The sequence below is a fragment of the Chiloscyllium plagiosum genome, chromosome 7 (genome assembly GCF_004010195.1).
Source record: "Chiloscyllium plagiosum isolate BGI_BamShark_2017 chromosome 7, ASM401019v2, whole genome shotgun sequence".
In the NCBI taxonomy this organism is placed as follows: domain Eukaryota; kingdom Metazoa; phylum Chordata; class Chondrichthyes; order Orectolobiformes; family Hemiscylliidae; genus Chiloscyllium; species Chiloscyllium plagiosum.
Window position 1 is genome coordinate 35,005,402 of NC_057716.1, and position 24,484 is coordinate 35,029,885.

Sequence of the window (24,484 nt, forward strand, 5' to 3'; positions counted from 1 at the left end):
ATTACTTCAACCAGAAGGAAATGAATCTGTGGAGGCTAAGTCATTGAGTATACTTAAGACAGAGGAAATTTCTTGATTAGTAAAGGGATCAAAGGTTACAGGAAGTCAGTAGCAGAGCAAACTCAAGTCTCCTTCTGCTCCTATGGTCTTCATCCATCTGTTAGGTATTAATTTAAACTGACTGTTACTAAATTGGTTTGAGGGTAGGATTAAAATGATAGATAGAATAACATTTTACTTTAGGTGTTTACATTTTTTATTAAACGGTGACCTGCTTATAAAACATTGCAGAAATAAAATCTTACACTTCTGGCTTTCAACTGGCTTCAAAAAAAGTTTCATTTTACAGCCCCTTTCTACATTATGCTTGGTTCAATGCACTGTGAAAGCCCAAAGGAAAACTAAATTTCACATGAAAATGTTTTTATTCTTAATCTGTAAATTATCCTGTTAAATAACATTACTAACCCCAATGCTGTGACCATTCCTTTCTTGCTTCCTAATTCTCACCAGATGGATTTGTCTCAAGGGTCTTTTACTTCAGATTGCCAGCTCTTGCTTCCGCATCACACACAAACAATATAACACAGCTATTTGTTTTTATTCAAACAAGAGTATAGAGAAAGAGAGCAATAGAAGATGTTTCAGTCACAGAGTTTTACGTTCACAGACTCTGCTCATATAGCCACCTGAACTACTTTACTGCTTCAGCTGGGTTAAGAATTATTAGTTTTACACAAGTGTTTGAAATTCATTCCTGTACCACCACCACCAGCAGCAGCAAGCACAACTGAATTTCCTGGAGTTGCACTGTTGTTATTTCACCTGTCCAGACAGCGCTTTTGCATGGCTTCAACACAGACATTGCGGAGCAGATTTATTACAGATCTGGGGTCATCACTCTTCATGACTGCACTGCCAGATACAATCATGTTTGCTCCAGCCTGAAAGAAAGAAAGAATTAAGTTCATAAAGCTTTTTTTTTGGTAAATCTGTTATGTATGCATTGAATACTGTGAAGTCATGGAGGGAATAATGTTTGTGATTGGCCAATGCTCAGTAGCAGAAGTGTACAGTTTTCAAGATACACAGTGGAAATTCACTAAAGCTTCTTATATAGTACTTTCCAAACCCTTAACCACTTCTATCTAAAAGGGCAAGGGGAGCAGATACATGGGAATACCACCACCTTTGTGTACCCTTCAAATCACTATGGTTTGGAAATAAATTCCTGTTCCTCAAGTGTCCCTGGGTCAAAATCCTAGAGTTTGCTTCCTAACAGCTTTGAGAGTGTCTCTACCCCAAGGTCAGCGGATGAGCTCATCTGTGAATGGTGTCATGCTTTTATTTTCAGCTAAGAGTACAGAGTCTCAATAAGCCTGAAAAATACCTTATTTTCTACTTTAAATTCAAAACCGGTTGATTTATTTAAAGTATATCTTGCAGAATCACAATATAGGGACTGTGAAGGTAAATGCCAAGCTCAGTTTGAGGTAGGGAAGTATTTTATGAATCTGCAGAAAATCTCTGACTAGAAATCAGTTACATTTGCATCGCACACAGATAGCTGATCTCCACTCAGGCAGCAACGTGCACTGTATATTAGGATCGCTATTGTCTGTGCGGTCATCTCATCAAAGCCTGCTGACATGGAGTCAGTGTGTCACAACTCACCACCCCACCAAGTTTATCACCTTCAGCAGAGAAGAAAACAAGGGAGCCATCTGGAGTACTACAACCATAACCTTAAACTCATTGTGCTGCAGACATTGAGAACGTATAATAGATGACCTGTAAGGTGGCATTACTGTAATGAACATGGAAAAAATTCATCCTGTTGAAGTAATTAAATACAGTTATGTACCAGATTATTTTTTGGTCACAGTGTAGTAGTACCTCTGCACATTTCTGAATAGTGTCTGGTCCTACACCTCCATCAACTTCAATATCCAGAGAAGGAAACTGTGTTCGCAACCAGTGGACCTAAAAAAAACAATGGCTTTCAGTTCCGAATCTCTTCTACAATTTAACAATCCAGTGGAGGGAATTATTTCAGCAAACAGGTTCCACAGCTAAATGGGAACAGATTTGTAACAGCGAATGCAAGACTTTATATCTGCATTAGGACAGAAAAAAAATGAATTATCTTGCAACTACTTATACTAACCATAGTAATAGGATCTATTAAGATGTTAAACCAATTCCTTCATTGATCAAACACCATGACAGGCCACAAAAGTTCAAAGCATATGAAATAGAAATTATACCTTTGACATCATATCACCCATAAATTTCTGACCTCCGAACCCAGGTTCCACAGTCATCACTAATGCCATGTCAATCTGATTTGCCCATGGTGCCAAGTCTTCTACAGTTGTACCTGGTTTAATTGCTAGCCCCACCTTTAAAGGAAGAAAACAAGATATATTAAAAGTGTGATTGCCATAGTATATGGGTTTGGATTTACATCAAGTTTTGAAAGTTCATTCACCTATTGTGTGTCCTTGCAGCAGTGAAATAAAGGATTACTTATTTTAATAGAGTGCTGTCCAGTTCTACAAGGCTTCTGTTGGAAGTTAGAAGAGATAACACCCACTCTGGTCCTCCTTGTACTGTTTGAAAAAGAGCGAACCAAGAAACTTCCTACATTTGGGTTTAAAATAAATTCCACGTGTTTGCGTATTTTGCTCTATATGAAGTACCAAAGGGAAGCTTTCTCCTAGCACCCAGGACCACTCATTCACAGTTCAGATACAGCAGTTTAAATGCAGAATAAAGTTTAATATCAAACTAGAGGCAGTTTGCTTCGATCAAATTAATTCCATCAATGTTCCAGAAGTGAAATTTCTAATCTAGAATTTCATAGAATATACTGAACACAAACAGACCAACCAATACGTGCTGACGTTTATGCTTTACTCAAGCCTCCTCCCAGGTTTCCTCATCTAAATCTATCACATTAAGCATTTATTCCTTTCTCCCTCATATGTTTCATTAGCTTCTCCTTGTATATCTCTGTACTATTCCCCTCAGCCACTCATACATACAAATTACTTTCCAGATAAAATGTTTTTCCAAATTCCATGCTTGATTTCTTGGTAACTACATTATGTTGATGTCTCTTGTTTTGCTCTTCTTCACAAGTAGAAATGCTTTGTCTGTGCTCCCTAAAAGTATTGTCCATTATGTTCACCACTCCCACATGACAAGTGCTCCAGTATAATAGCTGTTACAGTTACAGTTGTAGTAAATAAGCAAGCACCAGCACCACACTTAGACTGTTATTTCTCCCTAAGTGAGCAAAGAGTAATATATTTATATATATTGATGTTAAACAGGACCACACCAGACTGCAATTACATCAAATCATTTATGGAATTGAAGGCCATTCTGCCCATTTGTCTCCACTCTGGCTCTCCACAGACCAATTATTCCCATTCCCCCATTCTTTCCCCATTGCCCTACCAGATTATTTCTTTTAACTACTACTTTTCAAGTACTTACTCCTTCTCAATTTTGTGTCTCCAATATCTACTGCTATTACAGATTCTTCTTCCTTAGTAAATACCAATAACAATGACCTATAAAAGGTATGCTGGACATATTGTGTACTAAACATATTAGCATCATTGTTATCCCTTACAGCACCCATTCTACCTCTTACACCCCATATTCAAACTGCTGTTCTTCACAAAGGACAGTGGTCCAATTGATCTTCATTATTTTCTTTAAGAATCTAGTGATACCTGGGTGCTAACTGAGCAAATGCCTTTGTTAAGCTGGTGGTTGGCAGTATTCACAAGTGACTACATGCATAAAGGGAGTTAAACGTGTATTAGTGGAATGGTGGGGCAGTATAGAAAATAGGTTCAGCCTTTATCTTAATAGATATGTTGAATGATTGAAAGGTATAGGATGACACTGGTATAAAATGAGAAGTTTCAGGATATCAGCCATGAGCTGTAATTAAATTAAGTGTTTGGATATCATGTTTGGAAATGGTTTGAAAGAGAACATAAACAAGGTAATCCTCAGAATACTCTAGAGATTTAGACATTCTGTTCCCTTTAATTCTGTATCTCTGCGTTATACAGTGACAGATTTGGCTCCACCAGTACTGTATCCCAGTGTTACACAATGACAGTCCTGTCCCTACCAGTACTCTTCCCCAGTGTTATGCAGTGACAGATCTGACCCCACCAAGGCTGTACTACAGTATTATATAATAACACTGCTGTCCCCACCAGTACTATGTTTACTACCCAATATGTCCAGCATACCTTTATAGGTCATTTTTATTGGTATTTACTAAGGAAGGAGAATCTGTGGTAGCAACAGATTTTGGAGACACAGAAAATTGAGAGGGAGTAAGTATTTAAAAAGCAGTAGTTGAAAGAAATAATCTAGTAGGGCAATGGGGAAAGAATGGGGGAATGGGAATAATTGATCTGCGGACAGCCAGAATGGAAACAAATGGGCAGAGTGGCCTTCTATTCCATAAATGATTTGATGTAGTTGCAGTCTGGTGTGATCATGTTTAACATCAGTACGTTTACTACTCTTTGCTCACTTAGGGACAGATAATAAATAATGGTTGTGAGATGCTGGTGCTTGCTTGCTTACTTACCACAACTTTAACACAGCTGTTATACTGGAGCACTCGTCATATGGGAGTGGTGAACATAATGGACAATACTTTTAGGGAGCACAGAAAGCATTTCTACTTGTGAAGAGCAAAATAAGAGACAAATCAACATAATGTAGTTACCAAGAAATCAAGCAGGGACTTTAGGAAAGCATTTTATTTGGAAAGCAATTTATATGTGTCAGTGGCTGAGATGAATAGTATAGAAATATATAAAGAGAAGCTAATGAAACATGAGGGAGAAAAGAATAAATGCTTACTATGATAGATTTAGATGTGGAAACCTGGGAGGAGGCTTGAGTAAAGCATAAACTTCAGCACGTACTGGTTGGTCTGTTCGTGTTCAGTATATTCTGTGTAATTCTAGATTAGAAATACTGTACTGCAATGGAAGGTAATCACTGCAATATTATAGATGTGCGCTCCAATATGAAAGTGTAGAACTGTACAGCTCTAAACAGCCCATAACCTGAATTTGGAGGGAGTGGTCCTCTATCCTCAGACTTCATTGATAGCTTTTTAACAAAGTTCATTTTCAACAGTCAGCATTCCCTTTATTGAAATCTCAGACAGAAATGAAGTGATTCATACTGACTCAAACACTATTTTTTCACACTTACCTTCATGCAGTTTTCACGTATGTCTTTGATGAGTGGTCCTGGGTTATTTGTTGCTTCTAGATGGAATGTGTATTGATTAGCCCCTGCTACTGCCATTGGCTTCACCCACTGCTCTGGCTTTGAGACCATCATATGCATATCTGTAAAATAAGCAAGACACCGTGGCAGGGAACCCCTATCAACCAATAGTTTCAAAAGGGTTATACTTATAAAATTCATTCTAGCAATAAATCTAGATCCTGTAAATTAACACAATAAGCACACTGAAAATGGTGAGAATGACCTTTGATTTACAACACAGCGTTTGTCAACTCTGGTCAACTTTCAGCTCTCTCACCTTGACCACTCCTTCAGTAGTATTTGAGCAAGGGAAGTTCTACATACAACAAAACAGAGGCATAACTTGGGCACTCCTGCCTAGGCATATGATAGCCATCAAGACTCAACTTCAAGTTTAACTACATCACATCTGGATCTCTGTCCTATTCTTATACACCCCCCAATGTTGGTGTCTTGTTTATACTCAGCAGAGGTGACCTATTTTAAGATCACAAGATGGAGGAGCAAAAGCAAAACCATTCCATCCATTGATTCTGGTCCATCAATGAGGTCATAGCTGATTTGATAATCCTCAACTCCACATTCCAGCCTTTTCCCAATATACTTCCCTTACTATTTTCACTGGAATGTCAAAGACTAAGGGGTGATCTTATACAGATTTGTAAAATCATGAAGGGCATGGATAAAGTCAACTCTGGTCAACAAAGCCAAGGTTTTCCTTTCCTTCCCTTCCCGCCCCCACCCGCACCCCCCCCCCAAAGAGTAGACAAGTCAAAAACTAAAAAGAGCATAGGTTTAAGGTGAGACAGGAAAGACTTAAAAGGTAACTGAGGGGCAACTTTTTCACAGAGATACATGTATGGAATGAGCTACCAGAGAAACTGGCAGAGGCAGGTACAGTTATAACATTTAAAAGGCATATGGATGGATACATGGACAGGAAAGGGTTGAGAAGGATATGGGCCAAATGCAGGCAAACAGGACTAGATTGGTTAAAGAGGAGTTGGACTGGAAGGGTCTGTTTCCGTGCTATATGACTCTACGATAAAAATCTGTCTATCTTGGCCTTTAAATATACTTAATGGCTGACCGAAACCGCCCTCTGGTGTAAAGAATTCCACAAATTCACCACCCTCGCACAAAGTTCCTCATCTTTCTCTCTCAGCTGGGCAACCTCTTACTGAGATTATGCCCTCTGATCCTAGCCTCTCCCATGAAGAGAAACGACCTTTTCATATCTACCCTGTTAAGTTTTCCAAAGGATCTTACATGTTTCAGATCTTATACGCCAGGTGTCAGAGCTCTCGGTGGGAGAGCATTTTGGTGACAGTGACCACAGATGCCTCATTTTTACCACAGCCATGGGGAGGGATAGGAACAGAATATGGGAAGGTATTTAATTGGAGGAGGGGAATTATACTGCTATTAGACAGGACCTGTGGTCTATAAATTGGGAACAATTGTTCTACAGGAAATAGCCTCCATGTTTCTGTTGCACACTTAAGGAGCACTTGTTGCGCCAACTTTGTCCCACTGAGACAAGCAAGGAATGGTAAGGTGAAGGAGCCTTGGATGACAAGAGCAGAGGAGCTTCTCATCAAGAGGAAGAAGGAAGCTTACTTAAGGTTGAGGAAGCAAGGATCTGGCACAGCTTTAGAGGATTACAGGGTAGCTAGGAAAGAACTCAAAAATGGACTGGGGAAAGCTAGGAGGGGACACGAAAAAGCCTTGGCAGGAAGGATTAGGAAAAGCCCAAAGGCGTTCTACACTTACGTGAGGAACAAGAGAATGATTAGAGAGAGGATAGGGCCAATCTGGGATGGGGAGGGAACTTGTACCTGGAGTCTGAAGAGATAGGGGAGGCCGTAAATTAGGTTTTTGCTTCAGTACTCCCTATAGAGAGAGAGACCCTGTTGATAGTGAGAATACAGTGGACCAGGTTAATGAGCTTGAGCTGATTGATATTAACAAAGTGGATGTGCTGGAAATTCTGAGAATCATCAAGAGAAATAAAAGTCTCCTGGGCTGGACCAGATATAAGCAAAGTTATTACGGGAAGCGAGGAATGAGATTGCCGTGCCTCTGGTGATGATCTTTGCATCCTCACTCTCCACAGGGGTCGTACCAGATGATTGGAGGGAGGTGACAGGATTCCTGGCAGTGTGGAGGAACACCGAGATATTGGGGTCCATGTATATAGATCCCTCAAAGTTTCCACCCAAGTTGATAGGGTTGTTAAGAAGGCATATAGTATTTTGGCTTTCATTAACAGGGGGATTGAGTTCAAGAGCCGCGAGGTTTTGCTGCAGCTCTACAAAACCCTGGTTAGACCACACTTGGAATATTGTGTCCAGTTCTGGTCGTCTCATTATAGAAAGGATGCAGACGCCTTAGAGACGGTGCACAGGAGATTTACCAGGATGCTGCCTGGATTGGAGGGATTATCTTATGAAGAGAAGTTCAGTGAGCTGGGGCTTTTCACACTGGAGAGAAGAAGGAAGAGAGGTGACTTGATCAGGATGTACAAGGTAATGAGGGGCATACATAGATAACCAGTGACTTTTCCCCAGGGTAGAAATGGCTGTTACAAGGGATTATTTTATGGTGATTGGAGGAAGGTATAGGGGAGAGGTCAGATGCAGGTTCCTTATTCTGAGAGTGATGGGTGCATGGAGGTAGAATCAGAGACATTAGGGACATTTAAGCAACTGCTGGACAAGCACATGAACGGCAGTAAATTGAGGCACATGTAGCTTGGGTTGATCTTCGATTAAGATAAATGCTCAGCACAACATCGTGGGCCAAAGGGCCTATGCTGTGCTGTACTGTTCTATGTTTCAATAAGGTCACCTTTTATTCATCTAAACTCTAATGACTAGAGGATCAACCTCTCGTGAGAAAGTCCTTCCCTACCCAGTAACAGTCTATTGAACCTGTTCTGGCCGATCTCCAACATCTTTCCTTGGAGAAGCGACCCAAAGCTGTGGTCTGACTTGTGCCGGGTGTAGTTTTAGCAAGACCTCCTTACTTTTATACTCCATTCCCTTTGAAATACAGGCCAAGATTTAATTCACCTTCCTATTATCCACTGAACTTAGATGAGAGCTTTTGTGATTCATTGAGGACTCCCAAGTTCCTCTGCTGTATCTTTCTGCAACCTTTCTCCATTTAACTAATATTCAACTCTCCTCTTCCTGTCAAAATGCGTAACCTCACACTTTCCGACATTACATCTGCCAAGTTTTTGTCTAGTCTATATCCTTCTGCAGACTCTGCCACTCTCATCACCTACTTTCCCACCTTTTTGTGTCGACAAACTTTGCGATCGTACATTCACTTTCCTCATCCAAGTCATTAACATTATTGTAAACAATTGTGGCCCGGCATTGATCCTTGCGTCACTCCACTAGTTACAGGTTGCCACCGTGAAAATGCAACCCCCCACCAACCCACTGAATCCTAACTGCCTTTTAAATCTTAGCCAATCTTCTATCCAAGCTAAAAGACATTTCATTGTTGCCTCAAATGCGGTACCCATAAAACGTGTTTTGGAAAGTCAAATATACTACAAAGATTATAAATGGTAGCACCCTGTAAGTACTGAAGATTAGAGGGACCTTCGTACGCATATCCTCTGAAAATAACAAGGCAGGTACAGAAGGTGGTTAAGGAGACATACAATTATAGACTGAGACTCAAACAACAGGGAGGTCATGCTCGAACAGTATAAAGTGATGAATAAACCACGATGAAATATGTGACAGACACCTAAAAGTGCTGAAAGACACCCTCATACGAACGGGATATGGTGCTCAACTCATCAAAGCGCCAGTTCTGACATGCCACAGTTAAAACTGCAACAATCTCCCCAGGAGACAGACACAAGACAAGATCGATAGAGTAGCCTTCTTTGTCCAGAACTTGCCCAGAGCACAGAAACTACACCATGTTCTTTGCAGCCTGCAACCTATTCTAGATGACGACGAACATCTTGCCAAGGTCATCCCTTCATCTCCACGTCTCGCCTTCAGAAAACCAGCTTTAACAGCAACATCAACCACAACACCAAACAAACCTGCCACGGTAATCTGTGCAAGACATGCCAGATCATTGGCATGGATGCTACTATGCACGTGGCAACACCATCCATCACATACATGGCAGATACTCACCTGACTTGGACAATGTAATCTGTCTCATACGCTGCAGGCAAGGATGTCAGGAGGCATGGTATATTAGCGAGACCATGCAGATTCTACAACAATGGATGAATGAACACCACGCAACAGTCTTTGATGTTGTAGCCATTTCAGAGACATGGATAGAGCAGGGACATGAATGGTGATTGCAGGTTCCGGGGATTTAGATGTTTCAGTAAGAGGAAAGAAGGTGTTAAAAGAGGGAGGAGTATGCCATTGTTAGTCAAGGACGTCTGAGGACTCGTCTACTGAGGTAGTATGGTCTGAGGTAAGAAATAGGAAAGGAGAGGTTACCCTGTTGGGAGTTTTCTACAGGCTTCCGAATAGTTCCAGGGATGTAGAGGAAAGGATAGAGAAGATGATTCTGGATAGGAGTGAGTAACAGGGTAGTTGTTATGGGGGACTTTAACTTTCCAAATATTGACTGGAAATCCTATAGTTCGAGTACTTTAGAGGAGTCAATTTTCATCCAATGCATGCAGGATGGTTTCCTGACACAGTATGTAGACAGGTCATCAAGGAGCGAGGCCACATTGGACTTGGTACTAGGTAATGAACCTGGCCAGCTGTTAGACTTGATCACTTTGGTAATAGTGACCACAATTCAGTTATGTTTACTTTAGCAGTGAAAAGGAATAGGTATATAACACAGGGCAAGAGTTATAGCTGGGGGAAAGGCAATTCTGATGCAATTAGGCAAGATTTAGGATGCACAGGATGGGGAAGAAAACTGCAGGGGATGGGCACAGTTGGAATGTGGAGCTTATTCAGGGAACAGCTACTGCATGCCCTTGATAAGTATGTACCTGTCAGGCAGGGAGGAAGTGGTCAAGCGAGGGAGCCATGGTTTACTAAAGAAGTTGAATCTCGTCAAGAGGAAGAAGGAGGCTTATGTTAGGATGAGATGTGAAGGCTCAGTTAGGGTGCTTGAGAGTTACAAGTTAGCCAGGAAAGACCTAAAGAGAGAGAGCTAAGAGGAGCCAGGAAGGGACATGAGAAGTTGTTGGCAGATAGGATCAAGGAAAACCATAAAGCTTTCTACAGGTATATCTGGAATAAAGGAATGACTAGAGTAAGATTAGGGCCAATCAAGGACAGTAGTGGGAAATTGTGCATAGAGTCAGAAGAGATAGGAGAAGTGCTAAATGAATATTTTTCATCAGTATTCACACCGGAAAAAGACAACGTTGTCGAGGACAATACTGACATACAGGCTACTAGACGAGATGGGTTTGAGGTTCACGAGGAGGTGGTGTTAGCAATTCTGGAAAGTGTTAAAATGGTTTAAGTCCCCAGGGCTGGATGGATCAGAAATTAGCTAGCTGAAAAATGACAGAGGGTGGTTGTTGATGGGAAATTAACTCGCAGAGTTCAATTACTAGCGGTGTAACACAAGGATCTGTTTTGGGGCCACTGCTGTTTGTCATTTTTATAAATGACCTGGGTGAGGGTGTAGAAGGATGGGTTAGTAAATTTGCAGATGACACTAAGGTTGGAGGAGTTGTGGATAGTGCCAAAGGATGTTACAGGTTACAGAGGGACATAGATAAGCTGCAGAACTGGGCTGAAAGGTGGCAAATGGAATTTAATGCAAAAAAGGTGAGAGGTGATTTACTTTGGAAGGAGCAAGAGGAATAAAGAGTACTGGGCTAATGGGAAGATTCTTGGTAGTGTTGGTGAACAGAGATCTCGGTGTGCATGTCTATAAATCCTTGAAAGTGGCCACCAGGTTAATAGAATTCTTAAGGCAGCGTAGGGTGTGTTAACTTTTGTTGGTAGAGGGATCGAGTTTTGGAGCCACAAGGTCATGCTGCAGCTGTAAAAGTGCAGCAGTACCAGAATTTTGGAGTATTGCGTTCAATTCTGGTCACTGCGTTATAGCAAGAATGTGGAAGCTTTGGAAAGGGCTCAGAACAGATTTAGTAGGATGTTGCCTGATATAGAGGTCTTATGAGGAAATCAAAGTTTGTGAGAAGATTTGTAGCTCGGGTGCTCGTTGCTGTGGTTCTGTTCGCCGAGCTGGAAGTTTTTGTTGCAAACGTTTCGTCCCCTGTCTAGGTGACATCCTCAGTGCTTGGGAGCCTCCTGTGAAGCGCTTCTGTGGTGTTTCCTCCGGCATTTATAGTGGCCTGTCCCTGCCGCTTCCGGTTGTCAGTTTCAGCTGTCCGCTGTAGTGGCCGGTATATTGGGTCCAGGTCGATGTGTTTGTGGATGAGTGCCATGCTTCTAGGAATTCCCTGGCTGTTCTTTGTTTGGCTTGCCCTATAATGGTAGTGTTGTCCCAGTCGAATTCATGTTGCTTGTCGTCTGCGTGTGTGGCTACTGGGGTTAGCTGGTCATGTCGTTTCGTGGCTAGTTGATGTAGCCACGAAACGACACGACCAGCTATCCCTAGTAGACCCACTATGGGCAATTTAGCACGGCCAATTCACCTAACCTGCACATCTTGAACAGTGGGAGGAAATCGGAGTACCCAGAGGAAACCCACGCAGACACAGGGAGAATGTGCCAGCACAGTCACCCAAGGCTGGAATCGAACCCGGGTTTCTGGCGTTGAGGCAGCCAAGTTCTGTACCCATAAAGACGGCCTCAGTCATGATCTTGGGTTTATGCCACATTACATATAACCCCACCATACGCTTCCAAAGAACACAGAAAAATACAGCACAGAAACAGGCACTATGCCCCTCCAAGCCTGTGCCGATCCAGATCCTCTCTCTCAACCTGCCGCCTATTTTCTAAGGGTCTTAATCCCTTTGCTCCCTGTCCATTCAAAAATGCGTCCAGATATGTCTTTAATTCACACTAACGTGCCTGCCTCTACTAACTCCGCTGACAACGCATTCCAGGCACCCACCACCCTCTGCGTAAAGAACTTTTCCCCTCTCACTTTGAACTTGTGACCCCTAGTAATTGAGTTTCTTGCTATCCACCCTGTCTATACCTCTTACAATTTTGTCAATCTCAATCTGGTCTCCCCTCAAACTCAGTCTTTTGAATGAAAATAACCCTAATCTACTCAACCTCTCCTCATAGAGAAGTCCTCCATACCAGGCAACATCCTGGCGAACCTACTCTGCATCCTCTCCAAAGCATCCACACCCTTTTGGTAATATGACGACCAGAACTGTACGCAGTATTCCAAATATGGCTGAACCAATGTCCTATACAACTGTAACTTGACCTTCCAACTCTTGTTCCATCTGATGAAGGAAAACATGTCATATGCCTTCTTGACCACTCTATTGATCGGTGTTGCCACCTTCAAGGAACAATGGACCGGAACACCCAGATCTCTCTGTACATCAGTTTTCCCCAGGACTTTTCCATTTACTGTATAGGTCGTTCTTGAATTGGATCTTCCAAAATGCTTCACCTCACATTTGCCTGGATTGAACTCCATCTGCCATTTCTCCACCCAACTCTAGAGATATATCGTGACTCCTTTTACTTCCTCGTTTCAGATTGGTGCTACATTCCTGATATTTTTCCAAAGTTTTGTCTGTCTCACTTGCCTAGACCTCATGTACGCTTCCTTTTTTCTCTTAGCTAGTCTCACAATTTCACCTGTCATTCATGGTTCCCTAATCTTGCCATTTCTATCCCTCATTTTCACAGGGACATGTCTATCCCGCACTCTAATCAACCTCTCTTTAAAAGCCTCCCACATGTCAAATGTGGATTTACCTTCAAACAGCTGCTCCCAATCTACATCTGCAAGCTCCTGACGAGTTTTGCTATAGTTGGCCTTCCCCCAAGTTAGCACTCTTACTTTAGGACCACACTTGTCTTTGTCCATGGATACTCTAAAACTTTAGAGAATTGTGAACACTATTCCAAAGTAATCCCCTACTGAAACTTCATCTACCTGGCCGGGCTCATTCCCCAAAACCAGGCCCAGTATGGCCTCTTCCCCACTCGGACTGTTTACATACTGCTCTATAAACCCTCCTGGATGCTCCTTACAAATTCTGCTTCATCTAGAGCTCTAACACTAAATGAATCCCAGTCAATGTTGGGAAAATTAAAATCTCCTTTCACCACTACCCTGTTGCTCCTACATCTTTCCATAATCTGTTTACATATTTGTACCTCTATCTCACACTCGCTGTTGGGAGTCCTGTAGTGCAGCCCCACACCCTTCCTATTTCTGAGCTCTTCCCATAATTCCTCACTGCTCGGGTCGTCCTCAGTGCCCTCCTTTAGCACAGCTGTGATAGCTTCTTTGACCAGTAATGCAACTCCTCCACCCCTTTTACTTCCCTCTCTATCCCGTCTGTTTCCACACTGTAGGGAATCTAAACACACCGTCTGACACTTCTGATTCCCTGCAGAGACTCGTTATGCCACCTGTCTATGCTCCACTCATACTATTTGTATGATCTTTTGATCTCACTGTCTACAAGTTTCGAGTCTGTGCACTTCACCCCACCCCATGAAGGAGCAGCATCCCAAAAGCTTGTGATTTAAAATAAACCTACAGTTCCAGGTTCGTCTCCTTCCCTTTGTGAATAAGCAGGTTACACTGGCAGATTTCCAAGAATCCTTAGAAGGATTTGGCTTTGTTCTTTCGTTTCCAAGGTTCTTAACAGTGAGTTTATACCTGAATTGGAATGAGCTGTGGGGTAGTCAGGCAATGAGCATGTAAATATTCTGAGACAAAGAGAAAACCTGGATCCCAGCAACCTCCTGACCACAGGAATTAATTTTGCGCTATCAAACCAAACAGCTGAGTGTCCAATTAAACAAGTGCATCCACTTTTTTTGTTGCCTTTAATATCCTGGATGCAACCCATCAGGTCCAAGGGGTTCACTGGGCTTTAGCACCATTAGTTTCTCTAGCACTTCTTCTCTGGTGATATTGCATTTATTTTCTCTCCTCCTTTTGCCCCTTAATTATGTAGCAATTCTTTTATTTAGTGCTTTCTACTGTGAGGACTGATGTATTTAATCAACTTTTCTGCCATTTCCTGGTTCCCCCATTATTTCCCTCGCCTCATTCTCAAGGGGGCCATGTTCATTTTAGTCACATTCTTCCTTTTATGATTTTAAAAGCAGCTCTTGCTATCCATTTGGCTATTACTTGCTAGCCACAAAGTTCCCTTCCTTTTTTTGGTCCACTTTTGTTTTTAAAAACATTCCCATTGTTTAGTTTACCACTAATGTTTGCCAAATTGTACATTTTCTTTCAATCTGATGCCTTCCCTTAACTTTCCCGGTTAACCATGGTTAGCTTATCTCTTTCCTGGAATCCTTGCGTCATACTTGGGTACATCTTTGTTGCGAGCCATGATCTAATTTCTTAATCATTGCCATTATTTAACAACTGTCACTATCTGTTCCACTTGCTTCTCCTTCACTCTCTCAACAGTATAAGATACAACATTTTCCAGCTCCTTTCATTCTGAAGGTGTGTCACTGGGCTCAAACTGTTAACTTTGTATTTGTCTTCATAGAAGCTGCCAGACCTGCTGAGTTTCTACAGCATTTTGTTTTCATTTCAGATCTTAAGCATAAAGTGCCTGTGTGCACTTTTTCAAGCAAGGATGTACATATTGGCACAGCTTAAACATGGTGTTAATAATTTTTGTTACAATTGTATTTGCAATAATCTAATTCTATGTTAGTTATTTAAGGAGCCTAGTTGACCCATTTCCGATACTGGGCTACAAACGGTTTACATCTATATAATTGGCAATAAAACATTTGCTGGCACCAACAATAATTGCTACCTGTGTATGCTCAAGTCTGATCGCTCTTCTTCTGCACATAGAGTCAGAGTCCTACAGCACAGAAACAAGTCCTTTAGCCCTAACTGATCCATGCTGACTGAAATGTCCGTTCCATGCTAACCACATTCCCTGCACTTGGCCCATATCCTTCTCAACCTTTCCTATCCATGTACTTGCCTAAATGCCTTTTAAATGCTGTTAATAAATCTGCCTCAACCACTTTCGCTGGCAGCTCATTCCACATGTGCATCACCCTCTGTGTAAAAAAAGGTTGCTCCTCAGGTTCCTTTTATTCTTTCCCCTCTAATCTTAAACTGATGTCCTCTAATCCTCGATTCCCCAACCCTGGGGAAGAGACTGAGTGCATTCACCCTATCTATGCCTCTTATGATCTTATACACCTCGATAAGAAAACCCTCCCCTCAGTCTCCTACGCTCTAAAGAAAAATGTCCAAGCTTGCCCAACCTCTCCCTATAACTCAGACCATTGAGTCCAGGCAACATCCTTGTAAATTCCTTCTGCACTCTTTCCAGTTTAATAACATCCTTCCTATAGCAAGGTGACCAAAACTGAACACAATATTCAAAGTGCGGCCTCACCAAAGTCCTGTACAACTGCGACATAACTTCCCAAATACTATACTCATTGCCCTGACTGATGAAGGCTAGTGTGCCAAAAGCCTTCTTCACTGCCCTGTCTATCTGTGACTCCACTTTCACAAAACTGTGACCCTGAACTCCAAGATCCCTCTGTTCCTCCACACTCCTTAAAGGCCCTACCACACGCAATAAAAACAGTTTTTAAAAAAAAATTAAATCTATTTTAATTGACACTTTCCTTACATTTACAAATACTTTAAATTCTTGTAGTTTTTATGTTTGCTGGCTTTTTATCACTTTTTAAAAATGCCTCGAGTGTAGGCAGACGCAGCCAAACCTAGCCCCTTCCCCATTGTTGTCATTTTAAAATTGACATTCGAAGGTTGTGTTCATTTGTACCGCACGATGTCAGGACCTGTTTGAAGTTTTTCGACCTCTTCCATTCCCAGTGAGGCCTACCCAATTTTAGTTACAAGCTTCAAAAGCAAAAGGAGAGAGACAAAATTCATCATCCTAATTTAAATAGATACAATCATTTATTTACCTTTCAGAAATAAGTGCATCGGTATTAAGGAGTGACTGCGCTAGCACTGCAACTACTTAATTCAGGAGCCGAAAGTACTTGTTTGAAACTTGCTGAAAACATTAGCCAAACAATAACAACACACCACAACAAATTCCTGTGTCATATTCAAAGCACCAGGCCTGCATTTGTTGCTGAACTACTTATGACAAAGTTTAAAAGAAATAAGAGGGTACTGGGGAGCTGCATCTTGCTGCTACAATTCCAGAGAGAATCAGCTCTGATGAATGGTCTGATTACAATTCAATGTTCTTCCTTTGTACCATCGTGCAGCATGTTGCCTGCCACACAACATGGGTCACGTGTTTCGCAAGAATCAAACATCGAAGGACATTTTAACCTCAACCCAATTTTTAAATAAAAGGAATCAAATAATTCAATTGGACGAATTCCACGAAATTAAAAAGAATACTAGACAGCTTTCAAAATCAAGGTTGTCTGATTGTCAAACTATTGTCTTTAATCTTAAACAAAAAGTGAGGAAACAGGTGCAAGTGTAGAAAGCGTATCCCAAATGTGGGTTGAATAATACAGTTCAACATAGCATGCGCCAGATGACTAACATACAACTCTCAGTTACAGTTACTAAGAGGATAACATAGCTCTCCCATTTAATATCTCAAAAGAACAGCTTGTAACTCGGTTACTCCCATTTGGAGACAGTATGCATTTCTGTTACTCTCACGAAGGGGCAGCATTTTCTCTCCATTACTCCCACTTCTGGACAGTACCTCAGTTACTCTGACTAGGGGACAGTACTCTAACTAGAATTTTATCTTTCAGTTATGCTAGTTGGGGACAATACTTGTCTGGAAAAGCACAGCAGGTCGGGCAGCAGAGGAGGAGGACAGTCGATGTTTCAGGTATAGGCCCTTCATCACATTCCCATCGACTCCCCTGCTCCTCTCATGATGCTTGACCTGCTGTGCTTTTCCAGCGCCACTTTTCAACTTGGATTCTCTGTTACTGTCACTTGGGGTCAGTATTTATCTCAGTCCCTCGCACTTGGCAAGTGTTTATGCTGGTTATTCTCATTATGAAGATGGTAGTCTTCTCAATTACTCGCACTCACAACAGTATTGACCACTCATTTAGAGGACACTATTTGTCTCTCAGTCGCCCTCACTCGGAGTTTCAGAGGTACAAGAGTTCAAATTTATTTTTTGATGCTGTCACTGAGTATACAAGTCTGAATCTGAGCTAATTGCTCGACAGCATCTCAGTATTTAGTGGCTTTGTGATTACGTTTTCAAGGTTCTGAACAGTGAGTTTGTAGTTGAATTGGAATGAACTTCCTGTGGCTGCAGGGTAGTCAGGCAGCAAGCATGTAAATATTCTGAGGAGACAAAGAGAAAACCTGGCTCCCAGCAACCTCCTGACCACAGGAATTAATTTTGTGCTATCAACGAACAGCTCAGTGTCCAATTAAACAATGTCCTTCATCATTTCTGCGTGAAGTCCAAAATGCTTAGGACTTTTGGAAACCATCCCACTAATTTCAAAGAAGGAAAGTAGCTCACTGCAGTGAGACTGCATTATCAGGTGCTGACAATAACTGGCCTCAATCCCATCCAAACACTTCTTTATGCCACAGTTTCCAAAACATCACTGACACAACACCACAGTGAAACTCAGAAGTCTTACCAAAGAAGGGCTCTTGGCCAAGTTCCTTCCGAAGACATTCTACGACAGGATGACCAAACGTGATATTAGGCACAAAATGTCTGCAAGAGAGAGGACACAAGTTCTTAAAAGCAAGTCTTGAAGCAAGGTGTTTCACAAGACAGCATGTCACAAGCACAGCATGTTGCTATTTACCCAGTCATGTCAGCATTAATTCTTTGCAAGAGCTGTCCAATTTCCCCTCTCACTCCAGTTTTCTCCTCACAACCCTGCAAATGATTTCTCTTCAAGTGGATGTCTTGTGAAAATTTGGAATTTGCACTCCCCCCATTCTTTCAGGTAGTGTCCCAAAGACTACCAACCCTTAGCCTGATAATAGTTCACATCATTTTCCCCAATCACTTCAAATCAGTGGTCGCTGACTAGCAAGTTGTTTGTCAGAGCAAACAGTTTCTCACTAGGCTCTAACAAAGGTGCAGCTATTTGATTAGATTAGATTAGATTCCCTACAGTGTGGAAACAGGCCCTTTGGCCCAACCATTCCACACCAACCCTCCAAAGAGTAACCCACCCAGACCCATTTCCCTCTGAAGAATGCACCTAACACTACGGGCAATTTAGCATGGCCAATTCACCTGGCCTACACATCTTCGGACTGTGGGAGGAAACCGGAGCACTCTGAGGAAACCCAGCAGACTCTGGGAGAATGTGCAAACTCCACACAGACAGTCGCCCAAGGCTGGAATCGAACCTGGGACCCTGGCACTGTGAGGCAGCAGTGCTAACCACTGAGCCGCCCTATGCACCTTGATTAAATCCCACTTATTCTTCTTCTCCGCTCGAAGGAGAACAATCCCAGCATCCCCAGTCTCTCCATATAAATGCAGTCCCTCATTTCTGGTACCATTCCAGTAAACCCTCCCCAAGGTCTGACATCCTCCCTAAAGCATGAAGCCCAGACACATACAAAATAACCCAACTCACATCTAACAATGGTTTTGTAAAGGACAAGTATGATTCCTCAGATTTGTTTTCTACGTTTCATATGTCAGTGTTATGAACAGATTAAAAAAAAACTTTATCATATAGACATATATGGGTGGCACAGTGGTTAGCACTGCTGCCTCACAGTGCCAGAGATCCTGGTTCAGTTCCCGCCTCAGGCGACTGTCTGTGTGGAGTTTGTACATTCTCCGTGTCTGCGTGGCTTTCCTCCGGGTGCTCCGGTTTCCTCCCACAGTCCAAAAATGTGCAGGTTAGGTGAATTGGCCATGTTAATTGCCCGTAGTAGGTGAAGGGGTAAATGTAGGGGAATGGGTCTGGGTGGGTTGCGCTTCGGCGGGTTGGTGTGGCCTTGTTGGGCCGAAGGGCCTGTTTCCACACTAAGTAAGCTAATAAAATCTATATTTAGAGTTGAGTGTGGGGTCAAGTCAGGCAGCATCCGAGGAGCAGGAGAATCAACGTTTCCTGATGAAGGGCTTATGCCCGAAACGTCGATTTTTCTGCTCCAGCACTACACTCTCGACTCTGATCTCCAGCATCTGCAGTTCTCATTTTCTCCACATATATATAGCAACTATTTGAAAAACACATTAAAAAAGCCCACGCAATAATGAGCAAGTTGGCTGCTCTAGACACTTCCAGTAATTCTAATCAAATCAAAATTCAGCTCTGGCATGGCTCACCTCCCATTGTGTGAGCATTCTAGTATAGGAATAGAAGACGAGATAGGAAGAAATAGAAGGCAATATTTCAGTTCTGAACAAAGGAAACTAGTGAAAGACACTGCGCACAAGCTGGTGCTAATAACTCCAGGAATCTACTGCAACAACAAATTCTGACCAGGACATCAAAAGCTAACTTGGTAGCTGCCTCAGTTACATTACAAACATATGACCTGGTCACAATTGCTTTTAAGTATACAATTTTTGATACCGTCCTCTTGGACATCCAAGAGAGAGCGTCTAATTCCCTGTGTTTTCAATGCATTAACACATTTTGCATTAACCCTAAGTAATTTGCCTTGGGCCATTTTTTAAATTGGCTTTCACAAACAGAGTCTTTGGGTAGACACATGACGGCCTATTTTTTCAAAGAGAAAAATATTAGAAAAGTCAAACCACCTTTATTTCAGATAGAAGAGGGATGTCGTTCAAAAGTTCCATTCACCTCTCCCTCATGTCTGTGGCATCAGTGTTCCACTTGCTTCCTGAACCGCCTCATCATCTTTACCTAGAAGGAACTCAAATCTTCACTCCCCAGGCTGCAATGTTTCTGCATCATCCCTCCAATTTAGGATTAAGTAAAAACTGCAAGAACTGTAGATGCTGTAAATCAGAAACAAGAATAGAAATTGCTAGAAAGGCTCAGCATGTGTGGGAAGAAATCAGAGCTAACATTTCTGGTCAAGTGACCCTTCCTCAGACCAGAAATGTGTCACTTGACCAGAAATGTTAACTCTGATTTCTCTCCACAGATGCTGCCAGATCTGCTAAGCTTTTCCAGCAATTTCTATTTTTGCCTCCAATTTAGGTGGCGTCCAAGACGATGGTGGAGTAGGGCTCCTGAGCTCAGGGCTCATCTGCTCTGTCTGCTTTCCTATTTACTCTCTCCTTCCTTTCTTCCCGCCGTCTTACTTAGCTTTTGTACCTATGGTTCTCTGAAGAACTCAAACAGCATCAACGGTGCTGAGTTATCCCAGCACGGATTAGTAGTGGAGAAGAGTGAGCCTGCACAGACTCGAGTGAGCCATTACTTACTTTTGCAGGGTGAGCACAGGACCCTGTGGTAGACTACTGCAAAAAATACGGAGGTATGGCATTGAGGGTGAGTTGGAGGTTTGGATTAGGAGTTGGCTGGCTGGAAGAAGACAGAGGGTAGTAGTTGATGGCAAAGGTCATCTTGGAGTGCCGTCACTAGCGGTGTTCAGCAAGGATCTGTTTTGGGACCATTGCTGTTGTCATTTTTATAAATGACCTGCAGGAGGGGTTAGAAGGTTGGGTGAGCAAGTGTGCGGATGATACGAAAGTCGGAGGAGTAGTAGACAGTGAGGAAGGATGTGGCAGGTTACAGCAGGACATAGAGAAGCTGCAGAGCTGGGCAGAAAGGTGGCAAATGGAATTCAATGTAGCTAAATGTGAGGTGATTCACTTTGGGAAGAATAACAAACAGATGTTAGGGGTAGGTTCTTTACTCAGCGAGTCGTGAGTTCATGGAATGCCCTGCCAGTAGCAGTGGTGGACTCTCCCTCATTATGGGCATTTAAGCGGGCATTGGATAGGCATATGGAGGATAGTGGGCTAGTGTAGGTTAGGTGGGCTTGGATCGGCGCAACATCGAGGGCCGAAGGGCCTGTACTGCGCTGTATTCTTCTATGTTCTATGACCTGGAATTGGTGGCTGCTTTATCGGCAAAGGCAACGCCAGTGAGGCATGCCCAGTGGTGAAAGATGGCACCTAAGGATCAAAGTGGGGCAAAGCGGTGGTGCTCCTGAGCCAGCTGGGGACTCACATAGGAGGCAGCGGAATGGAGATGGGACTTCTCCTTAAGCTATACCTTTTCATTTTTCTTAAACTATTCAAAACGGAGCTGGATTGTGGTGATGAATGAAAGCTTTGCACTGCATTTTACTGATATTTCTCACTATAAAATACATGTAAAAATGAAATCATTTAAACAAGTCAGATTATTTACATAATACAAGTAGCAAGTATCCACCCACTGAGATTTCAATGTATTTCTGAACCCTGCTACTTTCATGTTGCAGATCAATCACATCTAATTTCTTTCAGCCACAAACTCCATAACTGCACTCCTTAGCCCAGAGTCATATATATGTATAATGTGTTATATAAATGATAAGTGGGAAAACAAAAGTGTCCATCCCAGGCTAACTAAATCAAATTGCTCTCCATTCACCAGGAGCTTCTGTCTTTTACTTTCAAAGTTCCACCGTACCATTACAACCATATATTTCTACACAATAGGAGAAGGCCTTTGATATGGTAGACTGGTTAAAGTTAGACCACATGGGATCCAGGGAGAGCCAGTCAATTGGATCCAAAATTGGCTTGATGGCAGGAAACAGAGGATGGCAGTAAAGGTTTATTATTCACACTGGAGGCCCGAGACCAGGAGTGTGCGACAAGAATCCATGCTGTCTCCACTATCGTTTGTCATTTATATAAATTATTTGGATGAGAATATCAGAAGCATGGTTAATATTTTTGCAGACGATAGCAAAACTGGTGCTATAGTGGACAGTGAAGAAGAATATCTAAGAGTACAACACAATCTCGATCAACTGGGCCAGTGGGCCGAGGAATGGCAGATGGAGTTCAATGCAGATAAAAACAAGGTGTTGCATTTTGGCAAGACAAAACCAGGACAGGTCTTACACAGTTAACGGTAAGACCCTGAGAAGTGTTGTCAAGCAGAGACCTAGGGGTACAGGTACGTAGTTCCTTGAAAGTGGTGTCACAGAGAGACAGAGTGGTGAAGAAGGTCAGAGTATTATGTGCAGCAGTTGAGACATTGGTATGGCTACATTTAGAGTACTGTGTACAATTCTAGTCGCCCCGCTATAGGAAGGATGAGATTAAACTGGAAACTGTGCAAGAAAGAATTAGAAGAAATGTTACTTTGCGTTATAAGGAATGGCTGGGTAGGCTGGCCCTTGTGTCCCAGTGGAAACCTTATGGGAACATCTACTCCATGTCCACTCTATGCAGGTCTCTCAGTATTCTGAGAGTTTCAATGTAAAACCCTAAGTTACTGGTTCTAAAGTTGCGACTAAATACAACATAATTCGTGTATTGAATGAATATTTCTTCCTATATGCTCCTCCTGTCTGTTGAAATTAGTAAAATCATTGATCACAGAAGGAATGAGATAGAAGTTAGAAAAACACAAATTTATCAAAGTTAAAAATCACACAACATCAGGTTATAGTCCAACAGGTTTAATTGGAAGCACACTAGCTTTCGGAGCGACGCTCCTTCACCACAATCACCTGATGAAGGAGCGTCGCTCCGAAAGCTAGTGTGCTTCCAATTAAACCTGTTGGACTATAACCTGGTGTTGTGTGATTTTTAACTTTGTATACCCCAGTATCTCCAAATCACAAATTTATCAGGGTGACATGTGCCCAGAGCACTCCAACATGAACTTACACAGAGCCCATACTTCACCTCATCAAGTAAAGCTCAACAAATCAAAAGGGCACTCAGGTAGATTATGTTAACCTTAGTCAAAGAGCTTGTATCTGAAGGTAGTGGTGTAGCAATATATAATGGGAACGCACAAGAGGACCAGATTGGAGCAGATTATTTTGGTTGCTTCCATGGAAGGATTTCAAAGAAACAATAAGTTTACAATCAAGGCAGACCTGGGAACCAAAACCATCAGTGAGTACAGGGATCAAGGGTGAACAGGACTTGGTGCGTCTGAATACAGTAAGATATATGTTCACAAGAGGATTGCATGTGAAGAGAAAGTTACTTCTGCAGATGCTGGAGGAAGGGCCTGTGCCCGAAACGTCGAATCTCCTGTTCCCTGGATGCTGCCTGACCTGCTGTGCTGTTCCAGCAATAAAGATTGCATGTGAGGGGCTACAAAGGAGTATAGAGCAGTAGCCTCAAGGAAACAAATATGTTTGCTCAGAGGTTTCAGAAGCAGAGGGAGCAGTAAAAGAGGGGTACTGTTAATGATGGCTACAAGCTCATATCTGGACTAAATAATATATCAGGTTACATTTAAACTCTCTCAATTGAGAGGATGGAGTTAGACGCTGACAACCAGAGCTTGCGGGAAGGATTTAAGATGGTGGCTTCATTCTTCCTGGTATTTAGTTAGAGCAAATTTCTGCTTATTGTGTAGCAAATACCCAGGTAAAATGTCAGCTCATTCAGAGACAGTAAAGGTGGTGGCACTTTGAGCCACGTGTCAGATGTGAAATCCCACGAGCTGTTGGAGGTGCAGCCCATAGATAAGAAATAGGTGCAGGAAGAGAAGAGATTGTGGTGGATCGCTGATTAGGAATCAAAATGTGGAATTTGTATGGATGAGGTGAAAAAACTACCAGGGGACAGAAAACATTGTTGGTGGTGGTTTCCATAGGACCCCAAACAGTAGCTGAGATGCAAGGGAAGGCATCAAACAGGACATTGGAGAGAGACAAGCAATAGGGGTACAACTGTAATCATGGGTGATTTTAATCTACATAGGGATTGGAGCTGTACCCATCCATTGCAAGTAGGGCGTATTCCATTATGGGCCTTGTAAGTGAGTTATTGTCAGTTTCTGACCTGCTCTTGTAGCCACTGTATTTCTATGACAACTCCAGTTGAGTTTCTGATCGTTGCCAATCCCAAGGGATTAGCTGGTCACAGATTCAGTGATCGTAAAACCATTATCTCAAGGGT

The 24,484-nt window shown here is 42.3% G+C and overlaps 1 protein-coding gene across 3 annotated transcripts in view; it reads right to left on the reverse strand.

The window, feature by feature from the left end:
- Positions 1-585: 585 nt before the first annotated feature.
- rpe (ribulose-5-phosphate-3-epimerase) overlaps positions 586-24,484 on the reverse strand; it is a 31,628-nt gene continuing 7,729 nt past the window's right edge. For all 3 annotated transcript variants that reach the window (XM_043693419.1, XM_043693420.1, XM_043693418.1), the window contains exons 2-6: positions 18,084-18,163; positions 5,266-5,405; positions 2,268-2,402; positions 1,897-1,983; positions 586-944 (exon numbers count right to left, since the gene is read on the reverse strand). In XM_043693419.1, coding sequence (XP_043549354.1) covers positions 822-944; positions 1,897-1,983; positions 2,268-2,402; positions 5,266-5,403 — 483 coding nt within the window. In that variant the 5' untranslated portion in view covers positions 5,404-5,405; positions 18,084-18,163 and the 3' untranslated portion in view covers positions 586-821. The remainder of the gene's footprint in view (positions 945-1,896; positions 1,984-2,267; positions 2,403-5,265; positions 5,406-18,083; positions 18,164-24,484) is intronic.